Here is a 21,400-nt window from a genome sequence, read left to right on the forward strand (position 1 = left end):
CGAGGACGACGCTGCAGATGACGAAAATAGAGATAGATTATCAGCATTATCGGCTGAGCCAGAATTTCCGGTGCCAGGAGAACTCCCTTCTTTTTTAACAGTCTGTTGTTGTCGTTGTTGTTGTGGTGAGGAGGAGGAAAACGGGTAGGAAGATGGGACGTAGGGTTTCTCGCGATACCGATCTAGTCTTCTAAACCGGACACGATGCCCGTCAAACGAGTTTGTCTCGAGATCCTGTCCGCGTTGCTCGATAAATGATTGCTTATCAGACGGGAAAAACATTTCGAGAATGCTCGACTTTTGCAGCGGCAACGAGCGCGCAGCCGGGTCCGTCGGCGGCAGATCGACGATCGCGCGCCGCCGGCGCCGCGTGGGTACCGTCGTGCCGTTGCCGTTGCCGCTGGTCGCATCGCGCATGTTTGAGCTAAATACAGGCGACTGCGACGCGAAGGTATGGTGCTCGACGTACGGCGGCAGGTTGCGGAACGAGTCCTCGGTCAGCGGCGAGGTGAAGTTGTAGAGGCCGTCGAGGTGGTAGAACTCGCCCCAGGAAGTTATCCGCGAGTAGAACGAGTCGTGGCTGCCTACGCTCCGACAGGTTGAGCTCGCGACCAGGTTCCGCGCGTGCTGGCCGTAGAACCGCATACGCCCAAAATACGACTTGCCGTCGTCCGCACTGTCGTCCCCGTCCTTACCGGCGGCGGCGAAGAACCCGTCTTCGTCAAAGACCGAGTTTTTGTCCGGCAGAAATACTTCCTCGTTTGCAAACTCGAGCACGCGGTCTAACGTGGCTTCAATCACCGCCTCCGGGTTCTGCCGCGGAATCAACCGCGCAGCAGGCCTCGTGCTTGCTGCCGCGGCCGTCGCGCGGCCGGTGCTGTTTAGCAGATTCGCGTCGATGCGCAGCGGATGCGCCTCGGTCGAAAACACAAAGTTGGAACCGTCATGGTTGAGCGGGTTGTCGACGTCGAAGAGCAGGTAGAGGTATTTCAGCGTCTCGCTGAGAAAAAAGCTCTCCATGCGATCGTCAAGCTCGCCTGTTTGCACGTTGTGGATCGAGGCGTACCCGCACGCGACGCGCGCCCGCGTTTGTAAATCGCTCAGGATCTGCGCGCCAACGTGCAGGTAGAAAGGGTCCTTGGTCGCCCGGTACAGCATGTAGTTTGACTCTACAAACTCCGGCCGCAGACCGTACCATCCGAGCTCGACGCTGCCCTTGCGGTTGACGTAGTTCCATCGTTCAGGAGTGCCTGCGTACGTCATCCAGATCTTGTAGTACACCAAATGACTCTTGACCGCCGCGTTCACGTCCCCCGCGAGTACTTGCAGGCCCGGGAAAAACGCAGCGAGCGCGTCGACCCAGCCGGTGAGAACCTGGCCGGTGACCATGTGTATGTTTTTGTAGAGCCAGTCGTCGAGCATGTTTTCTTTGATCGCCGCGTATGAGAGCGCAAAGACGTCGAGGAACTGCTCATCGCCGAGCAAGATGTACGACTTGAGCGCGTACTCGTAGAAGGAGTCGATGCTGGCGCCGACGCCAGACATGGCCGACAGCCAGAGTCCGGACACGGAATCGATCGCGGTGCCGACGATATCGAGCGCGGTGCGGCGTTCCCAGATTGCGAAGAACGCGCGGCGGGCGACGGCTTCGTACTTGTCGTCCCCGGTGAGACGCGAGAGGGTTGCGAATTCGAGCACGAGGCTGCCGGCGCCGGCGGTGCAGGTCTCTGTGATGTTTTCCTGGTCGATACCGCGGCGGAGGTTTGCGCGCGGGAGAGGGATGCCGGTCGGGGTGTCGAACGCGGGCATGAGGCGGTCGGCGAGGTCGACGGCGAGGGTTAGGAGCGAGCCGTTGTAGTCTTTTATTTGGTGGCCGAGGTCCGGGGAGGTGGCGTAGATGTGTGCGGAGAGGAGACCGCCGATGACGCGGATCGTGGTCTCGAATATCTGGACGCGTGAGGGGAGATCGAATTGTACGAAGCGTTCAACTTTTTTGACTGCGGCTTCGAAGCCTTCTTGGTCGTCCATCATCTTTTGATCTGTTAGCGGCGTTGCTGCATTGTTTGAGAGTGAAGGCACTTACCACTAAAGTATCCATACTATCAATCAAAGTGAGAGAAAAGTCGCCGAGGACATCATTGAGTCCGATGTTGTTTGGGTTCTTGCGATCGCTTCCTCGGCCACTGCATGAAATCGGCGCAACCTCTGTAGTTCGTCGTCAGCATGGATCAATGAGAGCAGAAAGAGAGAGGGAGCAGACCATCTTCAGGAAAGCCGTAGTTGAGGTAGTGAGACCAGCTGTGGTAGAAGGCCTCCTTTGTTTCTTGTCTGGACGGCGGTACGTTAGCAATTGATATTAATAGTGGGGGAATAAGCAGCACGCACTTTAATCGATCAAGATGGGCTTTGGGGAAGGCAAAGGTGCTAGGCGTGCCGGCGAGGAGTAGCAGGGCGCCAGCTACGGCCGCAAACTTCCGCCGCCCAACCATTGAGATGTAGTGTGTATAGCTTTGAGGTGAGCAGACTATATCAGGAGGGCGTCCTCGAATTGTGAGATACTGCTGTCGTCGTCGTCGTCGTCGTAGATGGGGTAGGTAATGAACAGGTCATGCGACAACGTATGTGGGCTGAACAGAAGCGCTGCTAGTCAAACAGCTGGCGCAGATCTGTGCTGTCAACAACAGCACCAGGGATCTGTGTAGTGAGGAAGGTGGAGGCGATGGAGATCAAACACGAGACCGGCTTGATCTTGATATCGCGGAGTAGATGCAGACTCAATAAGCGTAGATAGCGAGCGCAGCGTCGCCCTCGTCCCCAACAACCACAACACTCAAACAGATCTGCAAAAGAGATACAGTCAAACGCAAGAGCAGCAGACCGCAGCACTCGCAACCCCAGAAAATCCAGCGACGAAGCAGAACAGAAGCGCAGAAAGCAGGCAGCAGCAGCATGTGAGGTTGCTTACTGCGCGCGGCGAGATCGCGAGAAAGGGGCTCGTGTCGATATTGTGCGCGGGTGTTTTGCTGTGACTTTCGCCCTGCGCACCGCCGTCCGAGTCGTTGTTCGCCATCGTTTTATATAATCGCGAGGTCGAGAGCGCAAGACAGATAACTGAGACTTGGACGGTTGCTGAGAAATTGTCAAACTATCAAGGTGATCTGGAATTGACTGCGTTCGAAAGCGCTCAGAGACCGTAGCACGCGGGATCATTCATCATGGCTTCAGCAAGCCCACAACCACCACCCCCACAAGCCCAGCAACCCACACCATCCTCATCCTCATCGTCAACAGCAACACCAGATCCATCACTACAACCAAGAGGAGGCCCGACACCATCAAAAGCAGCACAGCAGCAGCAGGCCGCGCAGCAGCAATTCAGCGCCGCCGCCGCCTCGCAGACACGACCGGCGCGGCCGAGCACGTTCACGCCCCAAGGCGGACCGGTGGGATACCAGCAGCCGGCAGCAGCACATGCGGGCGGTCCGACGCTGTTGAACGAAAACACACCGCCGTCGGCGCGCCCGACGGCGGCGTCGGCGGCGGCGGGGCTGCATAGCATGTATCCGGATCCGCACGCGATATATCTGAATCTGTCGTGTTTGGATTTCCTGCTGATGGAGCTGATTCCGATGTCGGAGCGGGTGGTCGAGGTTATTGGCGAGGGTAAGACAGCAGGGGCGATCAATTCGTTGTCGTCGCCGGGGAAGGCGGTTGTTCCGGAGAAGGACGGGCGGATAGGCGAGGAAGAGAGGAAGGGGGCGGTGTTTAAGCATGTTGAGGGGCTCGGGTATCGAGTTGGCCAGGGTTTAGCAGAGAGGTGAGAGTTGTGTTTTGAGATTAGAGAGACTGGCTTGCTGACTTTAGCATCTTCTAGATTCTCACAGGATCGCCCACGGTTTACAGACGTGCTGGATGTGATGAAGTTTGTGTGCAAGGATCTTTGGCAGCTAGTGTTCCGCAAGCAGATTGACAATCTAAAGACGAACCACCGGGGCGTGTATGTGCTGACAGACTCGAGTTTCCGGCTGCTGATGCGGATGAGCACGGACGTGGGCGGGCTGGATACAATCACGCGCGCGCAGCCGTATCTGTGGTTCCCGTGTGGGGTTATCAGAGGCGCGTTGGCGAACTTGGGGGTGCAGGCTACGGTTGTGGCGGAGATCACGGGGATGCCGGTTGCGGTGTTTCATGTGCAGACTATGCGGCAGGATAATTAGCTGGGGATAATGCAGATATGGTTGAGTATATATTTATAGACGCCAGGGTAGAGATCATAGCCTGATGTAGTACCGTAGAGTTACAGGAGGCAAACAGACAAGACACAAATAGTTACAAACAGACAAAAGGACGAAAAAATCACGAGCCAAGTTTAGTAGGCTGGCCAGAGAGCAGGGTGTAGACAGGAGCGTTAAGCTTCTCTCTTCCCTTGAGGAAATCGAGCTCGAGCAAGAAGACGTACTCGAGGATCTCACCGCCGAGCTTGGCGACAAGCTCACCGGCAGCACTGGCACTTCCACCGGTGGCGATGATGTCGTCGACGATGATGACGCGCTGACCGGCCTTGATGGCGTCTGCCTGGATGGCGAAGACGTCCTTGCCGTACTCCTTCTGGAACTCAGCCTCGACGACGGGGCCGGGGAGTTTCCCGGCCTTGCGGACGGGGACGAAGGCCGCGCCGAGCTGGAGCGCAAGGGTGGGGCCGAAGAGAAAACCTCTGGCGTCGAGGCCGACGATGACGTCTGGTTTGCGGTCGCCGGTGAAGTTCTGCTCGATCTGGAGACGCATGGCGGTGATGAGGGCCTGGAAGGTGGTGGGGTTCTGGAAGATGGGGAGGATGTCTTCGAAGAGGATGCCTTTTGAGGGGAAGTCCTCGTACTGGCGGAGGGTTGATTTGAGGAGCGTTTTGCAGTCTTCGACGGAGGCCATTGTGAATATGAAGTGATCAAGGGTGGTAGATAGTAGAAGAGGGCAATATCAGAGATCGAAGAGACAAAAGTGAAAAACAAAAGAAAAAAGAAGGTTTCCGATGAGCCGCACTGTGCGCCGCAGCGATGAGCTTCGGAGCGGACGCAGCTCGAACGCAGACGCAGAGCAGACCGCGGGTGTGGATGCGCTGCAGCTGTCTGCAGATGTGTGAAGAGAGGAAGATCGAGAAAGAAGAGGGTATTTTGTTGTTCTATTCATCGTTTGTTGTATAAACAGCATCTCAAAGATCTCTGAGTCTCAGTCCAGGATCACAGCGGCATTTTTGGGTGAACCCTGAACCGTGCCACCGCCAGACAGGCCTCGTCATCGCTTTCTTTGCCTTGTTTGCCTCTGTTTGCTATAACAGTCTGTCTACTTTCTTCTTCTCCTCCTCCTCCTCTCCTCTTCATTGTCCTGCTCCGCCTGTCTCTGAGGTTGAGCAACTGTGCACACACAGCATGCGCACACTCATCCTCCTCCTCCTCCTCCTCCTCCTCCTCCTCCACCAAGCGGCTGCTCAGCAGCGCAAGCTCTCCATGCACTTCGTCTCCAAACCACACACCGTCCAGCAGCAACACACAGAAGAATCCCACGACGACAGCCTCGTCGCCCCCGTCTTCGTCCCCTTCGAGTCCACCTACTACTCCCACGCCCGCCGCGGCCTCTCCTCCCCTCCCGGATACCACCCCTCCACCTTCTACGCAAACGACTTCCACACCCTCGCCGACGACCGCCCCTACCTCCGCCCCGCAACCGACCGCTTCTCATTTGGCTACCTCGTCTCTGTCAGCATCGGCTCCCCCGCCCAGCACGTCACCCTCATGCTCACCACCAGATCGGAAAAAACATGGGTCCACTCAGACATCAACCACGACTGCCGCAAAACTTCAACAGACTTCTGCCGCCCGACCGGCACCTACAACCGCGGCTCCTCCTCCTCCTCGCGGTCCGCAAACACCCGCTCGAAAGTCGGTCTCTCGGACTCCTCCTACGTCCGCGTCATCGTCGTCGCTGACTCCATCTCTGTCGGCAACGTCTCGCTCGACAACTTTGTCTTTGGCATGGCTGAGGAAGGCGACTGCCCCTACGGCCGCTTCGGCCTCCTCAAACCTACCGGCGTCGCCTCCGCCCGTGCAAGCGCGTTCGTCAACACCCTCCTCGACCGCGGCAGGGTCAAAATCTCCTCGTTCTCGATGTACGTCGACAACCACAACCTCTCCACCGGCGGCCTTCTCTTCGGCGCCATCGACAAGTCAAAGTTCATGGGCCCGCTCAAGACCACCGGCGCGCTCCGCACTCCGCAGGCCCTTGATCGGTTCCAGGTCGTGATCGGGGGGATCAAAGTCTACAACCCGCTCCGGCCAATCTACGCCCCGGGTTCGCCATCCACAGCGCTGGCTACCCGTCTCGCCGTCAGACTCGAGCCCGAGACGGCTTGGTCAAATCTGCCCTACCGCGTCGGCGCTCGCATCGCCGAGGCAGTCACGGGTGGACCGTTGAACTACCGCTACGAGGCGCGCTCGGCGATGTTTTACGTGCCCTGTGAGGCGAATTATGAGGATACCATTGTTGAAGTTGAGTTTTGGGACGACGTGAAGATCCCGGTTATGGCATCCCAGCTCGTGTCCCAGGTCGGTATCTACGACGACGGCAGACCGATGTGTGCCATGGCTTACACAGCGCCTAGGCCGATCAGAGGTGGGTTATCTTGTTGTCTGCTGTTGTTTTCTTTCTTTTGACTGACGTAGGTGTAGGACGGCAATTGGAAGGCGAAAACCAAGAGTTCACACTAGGAGATTCCTTCCTTCGAAGTGCATACCTATTCTACGGTAACCACCTCTCCCCTTCTCTCGATATACTCTCGATATACTCTCGATATACTAACAACCTCAGACCAAACCAACGTCCGCGTCTCAGTCGCCCGCCTCGCCTCATCAAACACCACCTCCTCCGCCCCCGACGACGCCCAAATCCAAATAATAGACGAACACGGTCTAGATTCAAACTCCGACATCACAGGCCTGCCCGAGACTCCCTACCTCCCACCTAAGCGCTCGTCGCCCTCCCCCGTCGAGACACCTCTTGCTGTCGCTGCTGCTGCTACTGCGGTCGGCAGATTGCAGCGCATGCCGAGCGCGGACTTGTTCTATCCCGACGAGGGGAGGAATCGGGCTGTCGTGTTTATCGCGTGCGGATTGATTGCGATGGGCATCGCGCTGATGTACGTCGCGCGGTATCCGCGCATACGAAGGTATTTAAAGTAGATTTTAGAACAGATTTGTGTTTCTTGCGGTACATGAGGATATAGATATGATATGAATAATTAATGGCATTTTTAATCATCACCATATATTGTCACAGAGTAGTGTGTATGACACGACAAGCAACTCACAATGCACAAACAAACTCTCGATTTATAATACAGATTCTAATAGCTAACTAAACTACAAACAAACAAAAACTTCACTCCTCAAATAACAAACACCGACAGAAATAAACAAAAACTAGTACGATAAAGCGTCATATTGTCGCAATTCTAGAAACATATGATATGCATCACTTAGATGAAAATGACCCGACCACTTAAATAGCATAAATAGCATAGATAGCAAAACAGACAGATGAAAATGACCCGAAAAAATATACACAACACAACGCTAAATCACAAAATTAACATGCATGCAAAGACAGCCGCCGCGGCGACGAGCGCACCAGTGCTACCGGAAAGTCTACTGCTCGCGGCCGCAGACGAGGACGAGGACGAGGACGAGGACGAGTCCGACGATGAGGACGAGGACGAGACGCCCGTGCCCGCGAGCGAGGACGAGGTCGAGAGGCCGGTGGAGTTAATTGCGACGATACTGGACTCGGTGGTGTCGAAGACCGCCTGGGCGATGCTGATCTGCTTATTGGTGAGGTCGTAGACGATGTAGCCTGCGCGCAAGAAGGCGTCGCCGAGGATGTAGGTCGTGGTCGAGATGCCCTCCGAGGTCGAGTCGTCGTCGGTGTAGGACTGGATGCCGACCGCGCAGAGCGTCGAGCCCTCGGAGCTGTACTCGAGCGGCACGACGAGTTCGCTGAGCGGGACCGAGAGTGTGGCGCCGCCGTCGTTGAACGTCAGCACGACGGCGTCGCTCGAGTCTTGGTACGTGCAGTCGATCGTGTAGAGCCCGTAGTCGTCGTCGTACGTGCCGGAGCCGATGGCCGACACAATAGACTCGATCACGGTCTTGGGCAGGACCGCGTAGGTCGTGCCGGAGTCGAGCACGACCGAGATCGAGTCCTCCGAGAGCGTCGAGTTCACGCCCGCGGAGGTGTTGTACGCGATATCGGTGATCGTCACCAGGAACGACGTATACGTCGACCCGTGCGAGGCCGTGATGTCAATCGTCTGCAGCTCGCCGGAGAACTTTGCCGTGTCGATGCCGCCAAACAGCAGATTTCCTTCGTCGGACTCGAGACTGTTGAGCCAGAGCGAGTAGGCGTTGCTCTGGATAACACCATCCGAAGCGAGGCGCGCCGGCAGGTTCTCGTACGTCTCGGCCGCGGCCTCGTTGGTGGTGAAGCCGATGCCGAGCACGCCGAGGTCGGAGGATGTGTTTGAGGCGACGGCAAAGGTAAAGTCAGAGACGGAGGAGCTGCCGACGGTGATGGTGTCGGTCAGGTAGACGCCGCTGGCGGAGGACGAGTCGGCGTAGGTGATTGAGAATGTGTCGTCGTCCGAGTCCGAGAGGGCCGAGGCAGTCGACGAGTCGCTCTCGGAGTAGGTGCCGTAGGTAGTGCAGTAGTTGGACACGGTCGAGCAGTCCGAGCTGGAGGAGGACTGGACCCACAGGTCCGAGGAGCCGGTGTCGACGAGCACGGTTATGTTTTGAGCCGGCGTTCCGAGCGAGACGGTGGTGAGGTATGTGCCCTGGTCGACCGAGTTGTCGAGCGAGATTTGGACGGTGTCGTCGCGGGCGCGCAGAGCACGGCGGCGGAGGAGCTGTTTGCGCAGACGCTCGGCGGGGGAACCGCGGGAGCGCAGGGGCATGTGGAGGACGGGAAGGGCGGAGGAGGAGGAGGAGGAGGAGGAGACGGGGAGGGCGGAGGCGGCCGCGGAGGCAGCAAGGAGGAGGAGGGCGAGCTTCATGGTGGGTGATGATGCTGATGATGAGGAGGAGAAGAAGAAGAAGAAGAAGAACAGAAACAACAACAACAACAAGATAAAGAAAGAAAGAGAAGAAGGAAGAAGAGAAGAAGAAGCAGATATAAGCAAAAGAAGGCGAAGCAAAGGAGAAACTGAAAAATGGCTCGGCCGCCGCTTGGCGAAGAACGCGTCAGCGATGCCACCCCCTCCACCAGCCACGTGCGGCGTAGATGATGTCATCATTTACAAATACACAGCATGTTGATATTACAGAAGGATTTATAGAAAGAATAGGTATTTGTTGTTGAAGAAGTATTTGCTCTGTTGATTATCATCACCGCTACTTCTTGCCCGACAGCCTAGTTTCAGAACGCGTCAGTTGTGCCTGAGAGCAAAGCGCCAAAAAGGGCGGTTTTGCCACAAACCAGCCTCCTCCCGGAACCTTTTCTCTTTCTACTAAAACAGAAACGGCAGCTAAAAGAGGCATTTGTTTGGAGCAGAATGCAGGAAGCAACTCACATGCTGAAGATGTAGATATTTGTGTCCACGAACCGGTTCGCGCAGTTGGCCTGTGTTTACTCGTTAGCTTCTTCTCTTCACTCTTCAGCTAAAGAAGCTGTCTGGTCTAGGCCGTTATGCCTTCGCGGCAGCAGCAGCATTCATACCAAGCCTAGACAAACACCAGTCAGCCCTCCACTCCATTCTCAACAGACAGAATCATTAGACAAAGAACACATCACTCACACGTAGATTCCGCAGCAGTCAACGAATCCGACGTCGGTGCGCTCTTCACGCACTTGCTGAAGCACATCTCTGTAAACTCTTGCACAGCTGTAAACCCCCGTCAGCTTCTTCTTCCTCCTTTTCGCAACTGCAGCTCCTTGGCTTCTTCAGCTTCATCTTCTTCGTCGTAAAAAGCACTCACATGAGTTCATCTTCGCCCGCGCCTGCTCCGCGTTCACAAACTTCACAATCTCCTGCTGGTCAGCAGCGTTGAGGCCCTCGACCGACAATGGCAGCTCGTCAGACATGATCTTGCTCTCTTATTTCTTCAAACTGTTTATTGACTTTCGGCGTCAACTATTGATCAGATCCGTGATATCTGATGTATTGATAAAACAGATTGAGTGTGCTGTTGGCGTTTTATTCCACAGAGCGGATGCTCAACTCTCGTTGATGGAATATCCAGTTTTTCCATCTGCGCACGTCTTCAGAATCACTGTCAAACTCTAAAACACGTCTCGAACATCACTTGAGTTCCTTCAATAAGTTGAAGCAGTAAATATTGGTATTTTACACATTTACATGAAACAATTGAACAAATCTCTTTTATTTAGTTTGTTTTTGTTAATCATCTTCTGTTTTCTCCTTTAATGCACGACTTCTTGGCAGGAATGGACTCCTCTTCGCCCATGCACTAAACAATTAGCGCATACAATGCAGGGTCCCAGCCACCGCGTGCATCTACGTACAGTCTTCACAGCTCATATACTTGCACAATCTATTTATATGCAATCTTCTCTAATCGGTTATGCCTGCGTGATGCGCAGCATGACAAACGAGTGCTTCTTCACCGTGAACGACTTCAACTCGCTCAACTTAACCGTCTTCTCCTCGATCCCAACAACATCCTTCTTCTCATACGTGTTCACCGCAGCAATGTCGTCGTTGTACACGCTGTACGTGACCACGTCCTCCTTGTACTCTCCCTCCAGCTCAAACGCAGTCACCACGTCCTCCTCCAGCGAGCGATTGACGACCGCAATACTCACGATCCCGTCCTTCTTCGCAGCAGACACGTCGAGCAGCATGATCGCCGGCTCGGTCGTCTTGATCCACTTCATGTAGTCGCCAAAGAACGCGCCGGTCTCGCCCTTGTACGTCGGGCCCTCGACATGCAAGTTCAGGCTCTGGCCGCGCATGTACTTTGTAAACAGCAGGAACGGGTAGTAAATCGTCTGCAGCAGCATATCCGTCGGCGTAGTCATCACCGGCGCAATCACATTCACACACTGCGCAATGTTCGCCATCCCCACCGTCGGAGCCTGGCGGACAAACAAGTTACCCCACGAAGCAACCGCGATCGCGTCCGAGAGAGTGTACTTCTCCTCCGCGCCGAGATGGCCGGGCGCGCGCATCGGATCCCAGACGTTCCACTCGTCGAAGCAGATCTTGACGTGCTTGTCGTATGCCTTCTGCGTGATTGTCGCCAGATCCAACAAGCGCGAGGTGATCTGGATCGCGCGCTCGGCCGCAGCCACGCAGGTCACGTTCTTGTAGTATTCCTCGTGCGAAGTGTACAGATGGATCGAGTAGTAATCAATCTGCGTGATGAGCGCCTGCGTCACCGTGAAATCCAAGTGTCGAGTCCGTCCTTGCCGCACGCAACAAGCTTGATGTCGGGATCAAGCAGCTTGAGCGCCTTCGCCCACTGGAACGCCTTCTTGCTGTAGTCCTCCGCCGTCATCTGGCCGACCTGCCACGGTCCCCAGACCTCGTTGCCCAGACTCCAGTACTTGACATTGTACGGCTTCTCGTGGCCGTTCTTGCGGCGCAGGTTGGCGTAGTATGTGTTTTTGTCCGAGTTGCAGTACTCGACCCACGCGAGCGCCTCGTCCAGCGTGCCGGTGCCCATGTTGAGACAGAGGTAGGGCTCCGTGCCCATGTACTCGCACCACTCCATGAACTCATCCGTGCCAAACTGGTTGGACTCCTCACCGAGCCACGCCAGCTCAGGACGTCGGGGCCGGTTCTCCTTCGGTCCGACCGCATCCAGCCAGTGATACGAGCTCACAAAGTTGCCGCCGGGGTAGCGCACGACCGGCATATCGAGATCCTTGAGCGCCTTGCCCACGTCGAGCCGGTATCCCTTCTCGTTCGTCAGACCGGGCACGGTGCAGTCAAAGTCGACGATGCCGCCGTAGATGCAGCGGCCCATGTGCTCGAGAAAGCCGGAGTAGACCTTGTCGTCGATGGTGCCGATCACGCGGGTGGGATCGAGCTTGATGAGACCGTTTGCCGACTCGGCGAATGTTTGCGCGGTTTCCATGGTGTAGGTGCGAGAGAGAGAGGAGGTTGGTGATTGATGATTGATATCGAGCAGACAGACAGACTCGCAATATTTATACAGATCAGCCAGCGCAGTCAATCACCGTCATGAACCTGTCCGAGACCGAAGCAGCCTCCGGACGAGCAATCGCAATCTGATCGAGCGCAGGGGCTCCCTCCGCACTCCGAGTCCGGGGTACCTTCCGAATAGGTAATTTCCTCGAAATAGCCTGTCCCGCCAACTTGTCCTGTGCCTGCGCCCGCCCGCTTGCCGAACCCTGTTGCCGCACTGTACCTTTCTTGTTTGCATGTACCTTTTTTGTTTGCATGTACCTTTTTTGTTCGCGCTCGTGTGCTTCCGGGCAGAGTTGATGAGCAGGTAGGAATTATGCTAAATCGTTGATTGCCGACGATTACATAGGCAGGACGGGACATATAGGCAGAATAGAAAGAAAGATCATTCTTGAAAGTAGGATTACTAGAGTACAGCTAAAACAGATCATATTACTAAACTACTAAACAACGCAAACACAACTACTCCTTCCCAACTCCCCCAGCCTTCTCCAACTCGTCCATAGGATCACGACTCGGCGCCCCCGATCCCCGCACCGCCTTATCAAAGACCTCCGTCGACTCCTCCAGCGTCGCACCCTTCGTTTCCGGAAAGAAGAAAAAGACGACTGCAAACTCGCCGGCAATAATGCAGCAGTAAACGATGTAGTACTTCCAGCTGATGGCGTCCATCGCGATCGGATTCACGTAGGCTTGGTACACGCCCACCGAAGCTGTCGTGAACTGGCCGAGAGACATGCCGTGCGAACGGATGTAGTATGGCAATACTTCGGTCAGGTAGAGATAAGGCAGGCCCATCAGTCCGATATTGTACGCCAAATCGTACAGGAAGATCATCGCTAGCACACCTTGACCTAGACTCTTTTGCTCGAAATTGCGCTGCTGGTTGATGGCCGAGAGAATCGTCCAGATCACAAAGATGACGAGCATAGACCCTAGACAGCTCAGAAACATAAACCGTCGCCCAAAACGAGGTACAAGACCAATCAAGATCGTAGCACATCCCAAGTTGTAAATGCAAAGGCCGCCGTTAATAACAAGCTGCTCCGACGAGGTAGTGATGCCGATCGAGTTGAGAATCAAAGACAGGTAGTACGACACCAGTCCGTTTCCAGACATCTGCTGCATGAACGGCACCATCATCGCAATAAACGCCCGTCGCCGATTCTCCTTTGCAAACAGCACCTTGAAGCTCACGTCCTTGTGCTGCTTCTCCATCTCGAGCGCCGCGATGATCTCACTCAGCTCAAAGTCGACCAGCGCGCTGTTCTCGTTCCCGTTTGCGTGGTAGTACGTCAGGATCGCGCGAGCTTCGTCGATCCGGTCGTTGAAAATCAGGAACCGGGGAGACTCTGGAAGCCAGTAGACCATCGCGAGCTGACAGAGCGGGAAGAAAGCTTGCAGGAGCGAAGGAATGCGCCACGACCAGGTGTTGCTCTCGCCCATCCAGTACGTGCCGTAGGTGATCCACGCTGCTAAAATCGCACCGCCGTACCATAGAACGTTGTACGCAGTCGTCATGACCGCTCTGTGCGTGGGAAACGAGAGCTCAGACAACAGCGACGGCGAAGGCACGATCGCGATAACTGCCCCCGCGCCGATAATAATCCGCGCCGCGAGAAACATGCCGTAGTTTTGCGCCGCGGCCTGGATCGCAGAGGCGATAATCATCGTCGTCGCGCCCGTAGTGATGCCGGCCTTGCGGCCCCATTTGTCGGCAATGTAGCCTGCGGGAACGACGCCGACAAACATGCCGTACGTGGGACCGCAGGAGATGTGGCCGAGGGTGTAGCCGGTCGGGTGGTTGAAGAAGTCTTGCCACTGCGACTGCGCCTGCAGGCCGTTGATCATGGAGCCGTCGTATCCAATTCCAGTGGACGAGAACATGGGGACAAGGAGAAGGAAATTCAGAAGCAGTAATCGACTATCGCGATACCATGGGGGAGCATCCTTAGGAAGCACATCCTCGAGCGTCACGTCCCGGTGCTCGATTCCCGCCGCCTCGTTCTTCAAATCAGCAAAATCAGTCATTATCAGCCCAGCACAGTAGCAAAATCAGTACAAGGGGCCGTTCAACACCGCGGTGATGAGCCCGCAGATATATATAGTTTGGGAAGCACCTCCGCGCTGTGCAGCATCCAGATCAGCCGACGCGCGCGGGGCACAATGCGTTTTGTTTATCCGACACAGCAGCGCCCGACAGGCAGCGCTACCCCACCTTGCGGCCATAGCGGCTTCGTGGCGGCGGTCTGGATCGGCGGGGTGCGCGTGGAGCGGGTTTGATCGTCTCTGCGGCGGTGGGGAGGGATGGTGGTGTGCAGGTTTCTATTAAACATAAAATTACGCGCAGCCCTAGGCCGTAGAGGGAAGTATCCCCGGACGGCAGTCTGGCCACCTGATGTCTGCTGTTCTGCTGTTCTCTATTGTAGCGTCAAATATGTGGTTTAATTTGTTGTTCAGAGTATCTTTAAAAGAGAAAATACTAGTATAGAAAGTGTTTGCTAGTACAAAAGCTATGGTGAAGCAATACAGCACCGGGGCGCACTCGGAGCGCACTCCACAAGCTAGAAACACAACCCAGGAACAAAGCGTCACAGTTCGTTTGTGGGGCAAAACAAGGAAAGGCCGGGGCCCCGGTTTTGCGGGGACAAAGCTCGTCATCGGGTCAGCGCTAGTGTTGCTGGTATGTGAGAGTACCCCCGAATCCCCTGCTCTTTTCGCGGTTGATCATAATGATCTTCTATAATGATATGGTGAAGGGTATCTGTATACTGACAGAATGGATATTGCTTGATAGTAATCTCCAGGAATGGCTACTCTCAAACGCGGAGGCTGCATTTTTAGCTCATACTTCCAGCACACTCCCTCATGACCGATACTCCTCCGACTTAACTCCCGCGTGACTTATCGACCGCACCGGCAATATTTCACATCAAATAGCCTGACGTTTGTATCCTGGGCAGTCTGATGCCTAAAAACAAAATAGCCTGAAAACATAAAACATTAAACAAGCTGGTGCAGCCGAGTACTAACTCTGGTGGACGGCAGCAGGACTTGTTACTGGATTTTGCACGCTGCCCACTCATCTTTGCCATGCGTTGGATAACTGCAGTATACCCTTTCTGCTGTATCCTCTTTGATGCGGGCTCTAAAGAAAGAGAAAGTTATTGCACCGCGGACAGTTTGTAGGGACGCAGGGATGATGACTTATTGATCCAGGGAAAGCAGGCTTATTCCACAAGTCCAGCTGAGCATAAACGCCCGCCATCATACCAGTGAGTGCAAATAACCCGTCAGTAAAGAGCTCCCAACTAGTAGCTCCAAAGTTAGTACTTGTGCTACTTGCCGTGGACACTGATAGAGGCATTGCCAAAACAGTAAACAGCAGACTTCAATATCGGAGCAGTAGCTGCTTCAAGATAGCGGGGTAATCCGCTGTCACGGCGTGCGCTTCCGACTCATCGCGCGTGCTCCGACGTCAACATCAACTAGCTCATACGCGCCAAGCCCACCCTCAACGCTTTCTTATTCTCCACGCCGGACCTCGGTATCCGCGGTTCCGACATCCGATGTCCGGATCTGGCAGCCTTTGATGGTATGAATATGCGAATCCAGTATATACACCGGAAGCAAATTCAGGCCGGCCGTTTGAATGCCTTTTAGGCGCAGATACAGCTATGCCTTCAGCCGTAATAACATGCCCCTCTGCCGAATGATTCAACCCGGTAGCCGAAATTGAGGAGGATTGACTATAGCCCCGCTACCGGTTTGAGACCATGTTCAGATTTTGCAGGCATGATGGTTTTCCAGACTAGTTTTATGTTCCGCCGGCCGTAATAGCATGCCCTTCTGCCGAATGATTCGACCACGGTAGCCGAAATTGAGGAGTATTGACTATTGCCCCGCTACCGGTTTGAGACCACGTTCAGATTTTGCAGGCATGATAGTTCTTCAGACTAGTTTTTTGTTCCGCCGGAACTGTCAACGTTACCTCGTTTAGCCTGATTCGCGGGGATATGATCAGGTTATAAACCTGCCTCATCCTCAAAGATTTGCGCCATCTCGTCGACAGAGTAAAAGAAAAATCAAGATATCTGTCCCAAGATTATTGCAACACACAGTCTGCCGCAGTTATTCGATAATTTGCGTGGCCAAGTAAGCCTTTGAATAGAAGTCGACGTCGTCGTTTTAGCAGGGTTCAGAGTCCGCAGCGACCGATTATCATAAACCGCGCTCACATTGATATTCAGCGTATGATTGTAGATAAAATCGGTATTTTTGCCGATGGTGCAAGATTCCAGTCGGGTTTATCGTAGGCATAATAACACATTGGCAGCAAGGTGCTTGGCATTTCACCTCTTCGACATCACAGCGAAGACAGGTCTGACAATTCTGACTATCATCATCCTCAACTAAATGTGCGTGTCTTCATTAAAATATCATTGATATCAAATCTAGCCACACTGACAGGACATAAGAGCAGTAACGCTCGTGCCTTGGTTATCTGCTGGCTCATGTCTTCATCATCCTTTCACAGTCTTTGCAGTACGCGATATCACGAGCCATCTATCAGATTTTTGTGTCTATGAACCATAGTGTAGCAAGTTAATCTCAAAATTGTAAACGGTAGAAGATGGCTGCGAACGATAGAACAGTATGACTTTTGAGTATTTAGAGGTGGTGTGGAGTAGCGACGGTAGCCTATTTTGCGCCCTTAATACTTCTCCACAACTTTGTAAGCGGACCGCCTAAGCTGTTTAAGGTAACCATATTAGAACCAACAGCAAAATATCCCAACAATCCCATTAAAGCTTGAACTTCACGCAATTGAATATCAATCATCATTTTCTCTATTCTATCGCAATTCCTCTTTTTACACACAGCTACGTCCACGACATACACAACCTACAAGTTCAATGTAAATAGCTAAATTGATACAATGCAATCTGAACATATCCTCTCCTCCCGTTCACTCCCTTCTAACCCTCCCCCATCTAACCAAGCAACTCTTTTCTCCTTCTCTCTCTCTCTCTCGCATAAAAGTAACAGCAAATATACTAACATAGAACCAGCAAAACTCCGCAACAAGCTATATAAAATCGTCATGTCAAATATCCCCCAGCACATGTCGTCTAACCATCCCTCTAGTGATTTTGATCTCGTAAAGGTCTATCTTCCAACATTGATCTTGCAGTTCGCGTACCGTCTGATGCCGCGAAGGAAGACGTTGTACGTTACCGAGTTGTTGTATCTCGCATAGCTGTTGAGACGCACGTTAGTATTTGATTGTAACACAGCATTAACTGATAGATAACATAAGCGGACGGAACTCACTAGATCTCTGAAAGACGCACTTGCCATGGCGGGAATCCGTCCAAGACAAGCTTCGGGCCAAAGATAACCACCAGATCCGGTTCAGGAATCACGCGCTCTAGATTAGAGAACACAATTAGCTCACTCAATCTCTAAATGACCCAATTCACAATTACAAAAGACAACGTACCAACTACAGTCCTGTCGACAAGATCGACGGTGATCTCCTCTGGATCCATATCCCCTCTCGCCGCCGACTCAGCGTACTCCCGCGTAAGCTCGACAAGGAACCCGCGACCGTCGTCCTTCGCGACAAACGAAATGTCAAGGTCGACCTTATCGGGCTCCTCTGCCGGAAAGTACGTCTTCGTGCGCGGCGTGTAGAGACGCACGGTGGGCAACCGCGAGTCGCCATAGTAAGTAACAAGCGTGCGCTCGATGACCGCCAGCGCGGTCTCGTGGAGATCCAGCAGCTGGCCGGTCCGTTCGTAGACCGAGAGATGCTTGACGCCCGCGCCGATAGACCAGGAGGCAACGTCGGCGACTTGCTCTAGCAGACCGTCGATCCCGCCGCCTTCCTCTGACTCTCGGTAGGTCAGCACGACGGCGACCGTGCGAGGCGTCTTTGCGAGGCCCTGCACGTCCTGGGCAATCAGCTGCGGCGTGCGGTGGTGATGGTAGAGGAATGCCATGAAGTTGTTTTTGAGCGTGTAATACTGGCGCACGGCCAGCGTCGCGACCGCGACGAGAATGTGCAGGAAGATGAGGATTGTGTGGTAGAAGTGGAAGACCGCGAGCTGGACGAGCGACGTGTGCATGAGCGACTGCCTAGCACCCAGCGGCACGAGCAGCGAGACGAGCATGTCACTAACCCGCCCGGCAAGCGACATCTTCCGAGCACGCTTCTGCTGCTGCTTCTGCGTCTTCTGCTGCTGCTTTTGCATTGTGATCTCGCGTTGGATCTGCGGCGACCTGGGCTTGATAGCGAGCGACGTCGATGATGACGACGGTGAGGAGGAGGCGGAGGACGAGGGCGGAGGCGAGGCAGAGGGCGAGAACGCGGGCGACAGCGGCGGCGAGAGCGGGAACGAAGGTGAAGGCGGCGGCATCGTGGATCGCGGTGGGTTCTGCGGTTTGTTGGCGAAGAGAGATACACAAACCCTACACAAACCCTACACAAACCCTACACAAACCCTACACAAACCCTACACAAACCCTACACAAACCCTACACAAACCCTACACAAACCCTACACAAACCCTACACAAACCCTACACCCTGCTCTTTCTACCAGCTTAACCCTTACACTTACCCAAAGCGCTTGCTTCCAACGCCAAAAGCGCTTAAAAAAACACAAACGTGTACAAGTGAAAAGTACAAGTTTCAAGCCCAAGTACAAGTTAAAAGCACTAGTTAGAAGCACTAGTCTAAAGTACAAGTTAAAAGCACTAGTCTAAAGTACAAGTTAAAAGCACAGAAAACAAGTTAAAAGTACACGAAACGAGTTAAAAGTACAAGTTTGAGACACAAAACAAAAACACAAGCTAAGAGCACAAGTTCAGAGCACAAGCTAAAAGCACAAGTTAAAAGCACAAAACACAAGTTAAAAGTACAAGTTTGAAGCACAGAATAATTAAAGCACCATTTAAGAGCACAAAGTACAGGCACCAGTTAAAAGCACAAGTTAAAAGTACAAAAAACAGGTTAAAAGTACAAGTTTGGAGTACAAGTTTGAAGTACAAGATAAAGGCACAAGTTAAACGCATAAAAAACAGATTAAAAGTACAGGCCTGAGGCACAAGTTAAAAGCGCAAGATAAAAGCATAAGTTAAGAGTACAAAGTACAAGCACAAGTTATAAGCACAAGTTGAAAGCGCACTAAAAACAATTTAAAAGTACAAGCACAAGTTAAAAGCACAAAAAACAAGTTAAAAGTACAAGTTTGGAGTACAAGATAGAGACACAAGTTAAAAGCACAGGTTAAAAGTACAAAGAACAAGTTAAAAGTACAAAGAACAAGTTAAAAGTACAAGTTTAAAGAGTTAAAAGTACAAGTTTAAAGAGTTAAAACATAATTCCAAAGTACAAAGCAGAAGAACTTGTATGGTACAAAGTACAGTGTCAAATCCTCAATTATATATTAGAGTACAAAGTACAGGTGTACACTCAAACCCGGAGAGTACGCTTTAGAACCACCAGTTAGATGTAGTATTTACGCATAGAAGGTAACCATTAAAGCCTTGTATAAACAGGTAGGGAAAGAGTAGAAAGAAAACTCATACAAAAGTTGAGAAAAACAAAGCTGACAAATATGTTAAAACGAAGGCTTACACAAAGCCGAAAAAAATTGAAAAAGAGGCCGATCAAGTTTAAGAGTAGAGCACGTGTGAAGACAAAAAAACAGAGTCGACAGAGCATTATTGGTTGTTTTACAAACCAATTTCCAAGACTTTAAGAGTAGAGCACGTGTGAAGACAAAAAAACAGAGTCGACAGAGCATTATTGGTTGTTTTACAAACCAATTTCCAAGACTTTTGGTAAAAAATGAATTTAATTCTCTTATGGTGTAAAGTGTGTTTACGTAAGGCCTGATGTAATTTACAATAATATTTGCGAAAATCAATTTAATTCTCTTAAGATCTCAGACACACAAACCCCTCGACTTTTAATGTCAGGTGATAAATTTTTGAATGGATGACTAACCAAAGTCCGCTTACATGCCAAACCCGGGGGCTCGTAGAGGCACCCCATACAAAAAGCGCGACATACAACAAACCCGGCCAAAATCATGGCAAATCAATTCTAATTCAAAAAATAAAAACATTTGCCGTATAATCCAAGCTCAATAAACCCGCCATACTATTCAAAAATCTGCAGAAAGGGCTGGAAAGTGCAAATCCCGGATTCCCACTTGCGCCATGTGGGAATCGAAGGCAAGCGGCGCAATGTCTTAACCGCGAGTCCCATAGACACCAAGTGGGAATACCGGAGTTTCCGGCATTCCGACATGCTCTGATACTGTGTGTCCGCTTACATGCCAAACCCGGGGGCTCGTAGAGGCGCTTACATGCCAAACCCGGGGGCTCGTAGAGGCGCTTACAAGGCCAAAGCCAAACCCGGGGGCTCGTAGAGGCAGCCCATCCAAAACAGCGCTCTACGCTCAAGCGGCACAAAATGATCGCAAATCGACTCTAATTCAAAAACTAAAATAATCTGCAAATAATAAGAGGTCGATAATACCGCTAGGCAGTCTAAAAATCTGCAGAAAGGGCTGGAAAGTGGAAATCCCCGGATTCCCACTTGCGCCATGTGGGAATCGAAGGCAAGCGGCGCAAACCTTAAGCGCGAGTCCCATAGAAAGCAAGTGGGAATACGGGATTTTCCGGCATTCCGGCATGCTCTGATACTGTGTAGACTTGCCTTATCAATATGTCATCATCATGCTCCTCATCTATATTTACCAATATTTTGAATGAACAAAATCGCTCTGCTCATGGGCGCCTGGGACCGCTCAACTCCTCCTCGCTTCACTCTCTTGGTGAGCGCCTCTCCTCTGCTCCCTGCGCTCTCCCACTATTTAATACTCCTCTCGTATATTCTCCATCTAGATCTTCTCAGAACTAAAGTAGTCCCCGAATTTTGTGAAATTTGGTCTGTTATTGCTTTTACCTAGTGCTCCACAAATCTTTACCTATCCGCCACTGTTAAGTGTTTCTCTAGATCCAGCCTCTGTCACGTGAGTCCTGACTGTGCTCAGCTCGCTTTTCTTTTTTTTTTACATCTCACTTTCTTTGCTACTTCCATCATCGCGCTTTCCTTCTACTTTCTTGTCTTCTGCCTTCACACTTCCGTCATCGACCTTGACTCTCTCGC

The 21,400-nt window shown here is 52.6% G+C and overlaps 11 protein-coding genes across 11 annotated transcripts; 2 read left to right on the forward strand and 9 right to left on the reverse strand.

Moving 5' to 3' along the window:
- Positions 1–909: 909 nt before the first annotated feature.
- Positions 910–2,489, reverse strand: BZA70DRAFT_234845 (glycoside hydrolase; the record flags this gene model as incomplete). The annotated part of the gene is made up of 3 exons (XM_064910316.1): positions 910–2,031; positions 2,084–2,205; positions 2,261–2,489. Coding segments are annotated over 3 exons (1,473 nt in total), but the record flags the coding sequence as incomplete, so codon positions are not given.
- Positions 2,490–3,557: 1,068 nt separating this feature from the next.
- Positions 3,558–4,217, forward strand: BZA70DRAFT_233688 (trafficking protein particle complex subunit 6B; the record flags this gene model as incomplete). The annotated part of the gene is made up of 3 exons (XM_064910270.1): positions 3,558–3,650; positions 3,726–3,817; positions 3,875–4,217. The coding sequence occupies 3 exons, from the start codon at positions 3,558–3,560 to the stop codon at positions 4,215–4,217; spliced, it is 528 nt and encodes a 175-aa protein (XP_064770375.1).
- Positions 4,218–4,235: 18 nt separating this feature from the next.
- On the reverse strand, positions 4,236–5,095 carry BZA70DRAFT_271041 (adenine phosphoribosyltransferase). The gene has a single exon (XM_064911412.1). It carries the CDS (start codon positions 4,924–4,926, stop codon positions 4,357–4,359), a length of 570 nt encoding a protein of 189 aa, XP_064770376.1. The 5' UTR covers positions 4,927–5,095; the 3' UTR covers positions 4,236–4,356.
- A 406-nt stretch (positions 5,096–5,501) lies between these two features.
- BZA70DRAFT_286707 (aspartic peptidase domain-containing protein) lies at positions 5,502–7,229 on the forward strand (the record flags this gene model as incomplete). The annotated part of the gene is made up of 3 exons (XM_064913891.1): positions 5,502–6,663; positions 6,720–6,794; positions 6,859–7,229. The coding sequence occupies 3 exons, from the start codon at positions 5,502–5,504 to the stop codon at positions 7,227–7,229; spliced, it is 1,608 nt and encodes a 535-aa protein (XP_064770377.1).
- Positions 7,230–7,627: 398 nt separating this feature from the next.
- BZA70DRAFT_298187 (aspartic peptidase domain-containing protein) lies at positions 7,628–9,097 on the reverse strand (the record flags this gene model as incomplete). Its single annotated transcript, XM_064914591.1, has 1 exon — positions 7,628–9,097. One exon carries the CDS (start codon positions 9,095–9,097, stop codon positions 7,628–7,630), a length of 1,470 nt encoding a protein of 489 aa, XP_064770378.1.
- A 733-nt stretch (positions 9,098–9,830) lies between these two features.
- Positions 9,831–10,125, reverse strand: BZA70DRAFT_286709 (uncharacterized protein; the record flags this gene model as incomplete). The annotated part of the gene is made up of 2 exons (XM_064913892.1): positions 9,831–9,925; positions 10,020–10,125. The coding sequence occupies 2 exons, from the start codon at positions 10,123–10,125 to the stop codon at positions 9,831–9,833; spliced, it is 201 nt and encodes a 66-aa protein (XP_064770379.1).
- A 498-nt stretch (positions 10,126–10,623) lies between these two features.
- On the reverse strand, positions 10,624–12,343 carry BZA70DRAFT_305730 (glycoside hydrolase; the record flags this gene model as incomplete). Its single annotated transcript, XM_064914794.1, has 2 exons — positions 11,484–12,343; positions 10,624–11,433 (listed from the first exon to the last, which is right to left on the reverse strand). Exons 1-2 carry the CDS (start codon positions 12,141–12,143, stop codon positions 10,624–10,626), a joined length of 1,470 nt encoding a protein of 489 aa, XP_064770380.1. The 5' UTR covers positions 12,144–12,343.
- Positions 12,344–12,629: 286 nt separating this feature from the next.
- On the reverse strand, positions 12,630–14,503 carry BZA70DRAFT_271048 (general substrate transporter). The gene has a single exon (XM_064911413.1). The coding sequence runs from the start codon at positions 14,243–14,245 to the stop codon at positions 12,677–12,679; it is 1,569 nt and encodes a 522-aa protein (XP_064770381.1). The 5' UTR covers positions 14,246–14,503; the 3' UTR covers positions 12,630–12,676.
- Positions 14,504–17,054: 2,551 nt separating this feature from the next.
- Positions 17,055–18,670, reverse strand: BZA70DRAFT_271050 (Decaprenyl diphosphate synthase-like protein). Its single transcript, XM_064911414.1, has 3 exons — positions 17,718–18,670; positions 17,549–17,645; positions 17,055–17,474 (listed from the first exon to the last, which is right to left on the reverse strand). The coding sequence occupies exons 1-3, from the start codon at positions 18,634–18,636 to the stop codon at positions 17,384–17,386; spliced, it is 1,107 nt and encodes a 368-aa protein (XP_064770382.1). The 5' UTR covers positions 18,637–18,670; the 3' UTR covers positions 17,055–17,383.
- A 424-nt stretch (positions 18,671–19,094) lies between these two features.
- BZA70DRAFT_271052 (uncharacterized protein) lies at positions 19,095–19,496 on the reverse strand. Its single transcript, XM_064911415.1, has one exon. It carries the CDS (start codon positions 19,291–19,293, stop codon positions 19,111–19,113), a length of 183 nt encoding a protein of 60 aa, XP_064770383.1. The 5' UTR covers positions 19,294–19,496; the 3' UTR covers positions 19,095–19,110.
- Positions 19,497–19,545: 49 nt separating this feature from the next.
- BZA70DRAFT_271053 (uncharacterized protein) lies at positions 19,546–20,191 on the reverse strand. The gene is made up of 2 exons (XM_064911416.1): positions 20,062–20,191; positions 19,546–19,978 (listed from the first exon to the last, which is right to left on the reverse strand). The coding sequence occupies exon 2, from the start codon at positions 19,943–19,945 to the stop codon at positions 19,760–19,762; it is 186 nt and encodes a 61-aa protein (XP_064770384.1). The 5' UTR covers positions 19,946–19,978; positions 20,062–20,191; the 3' UTR covers positions 19,546–19,759.
- Positions 20,192–21,400: the final 1,209 nt, after the last annotated feature.

The sequence above is a fragment of the Myxozyma melibiosi genome (assembly GCF_037950935.1).
Source record: "Myxozyma melibiosi strain Phaff 52-87 chromosome Unknown BZA70scaffold_1, whole genome shotgun sequence".
NCBI lineage: Eukaryota > Fungi > Ascomycota > Lipomycetes > Lipomycetales > Lipomycetaceae > Myxozyma > Myxozyma melibiosi.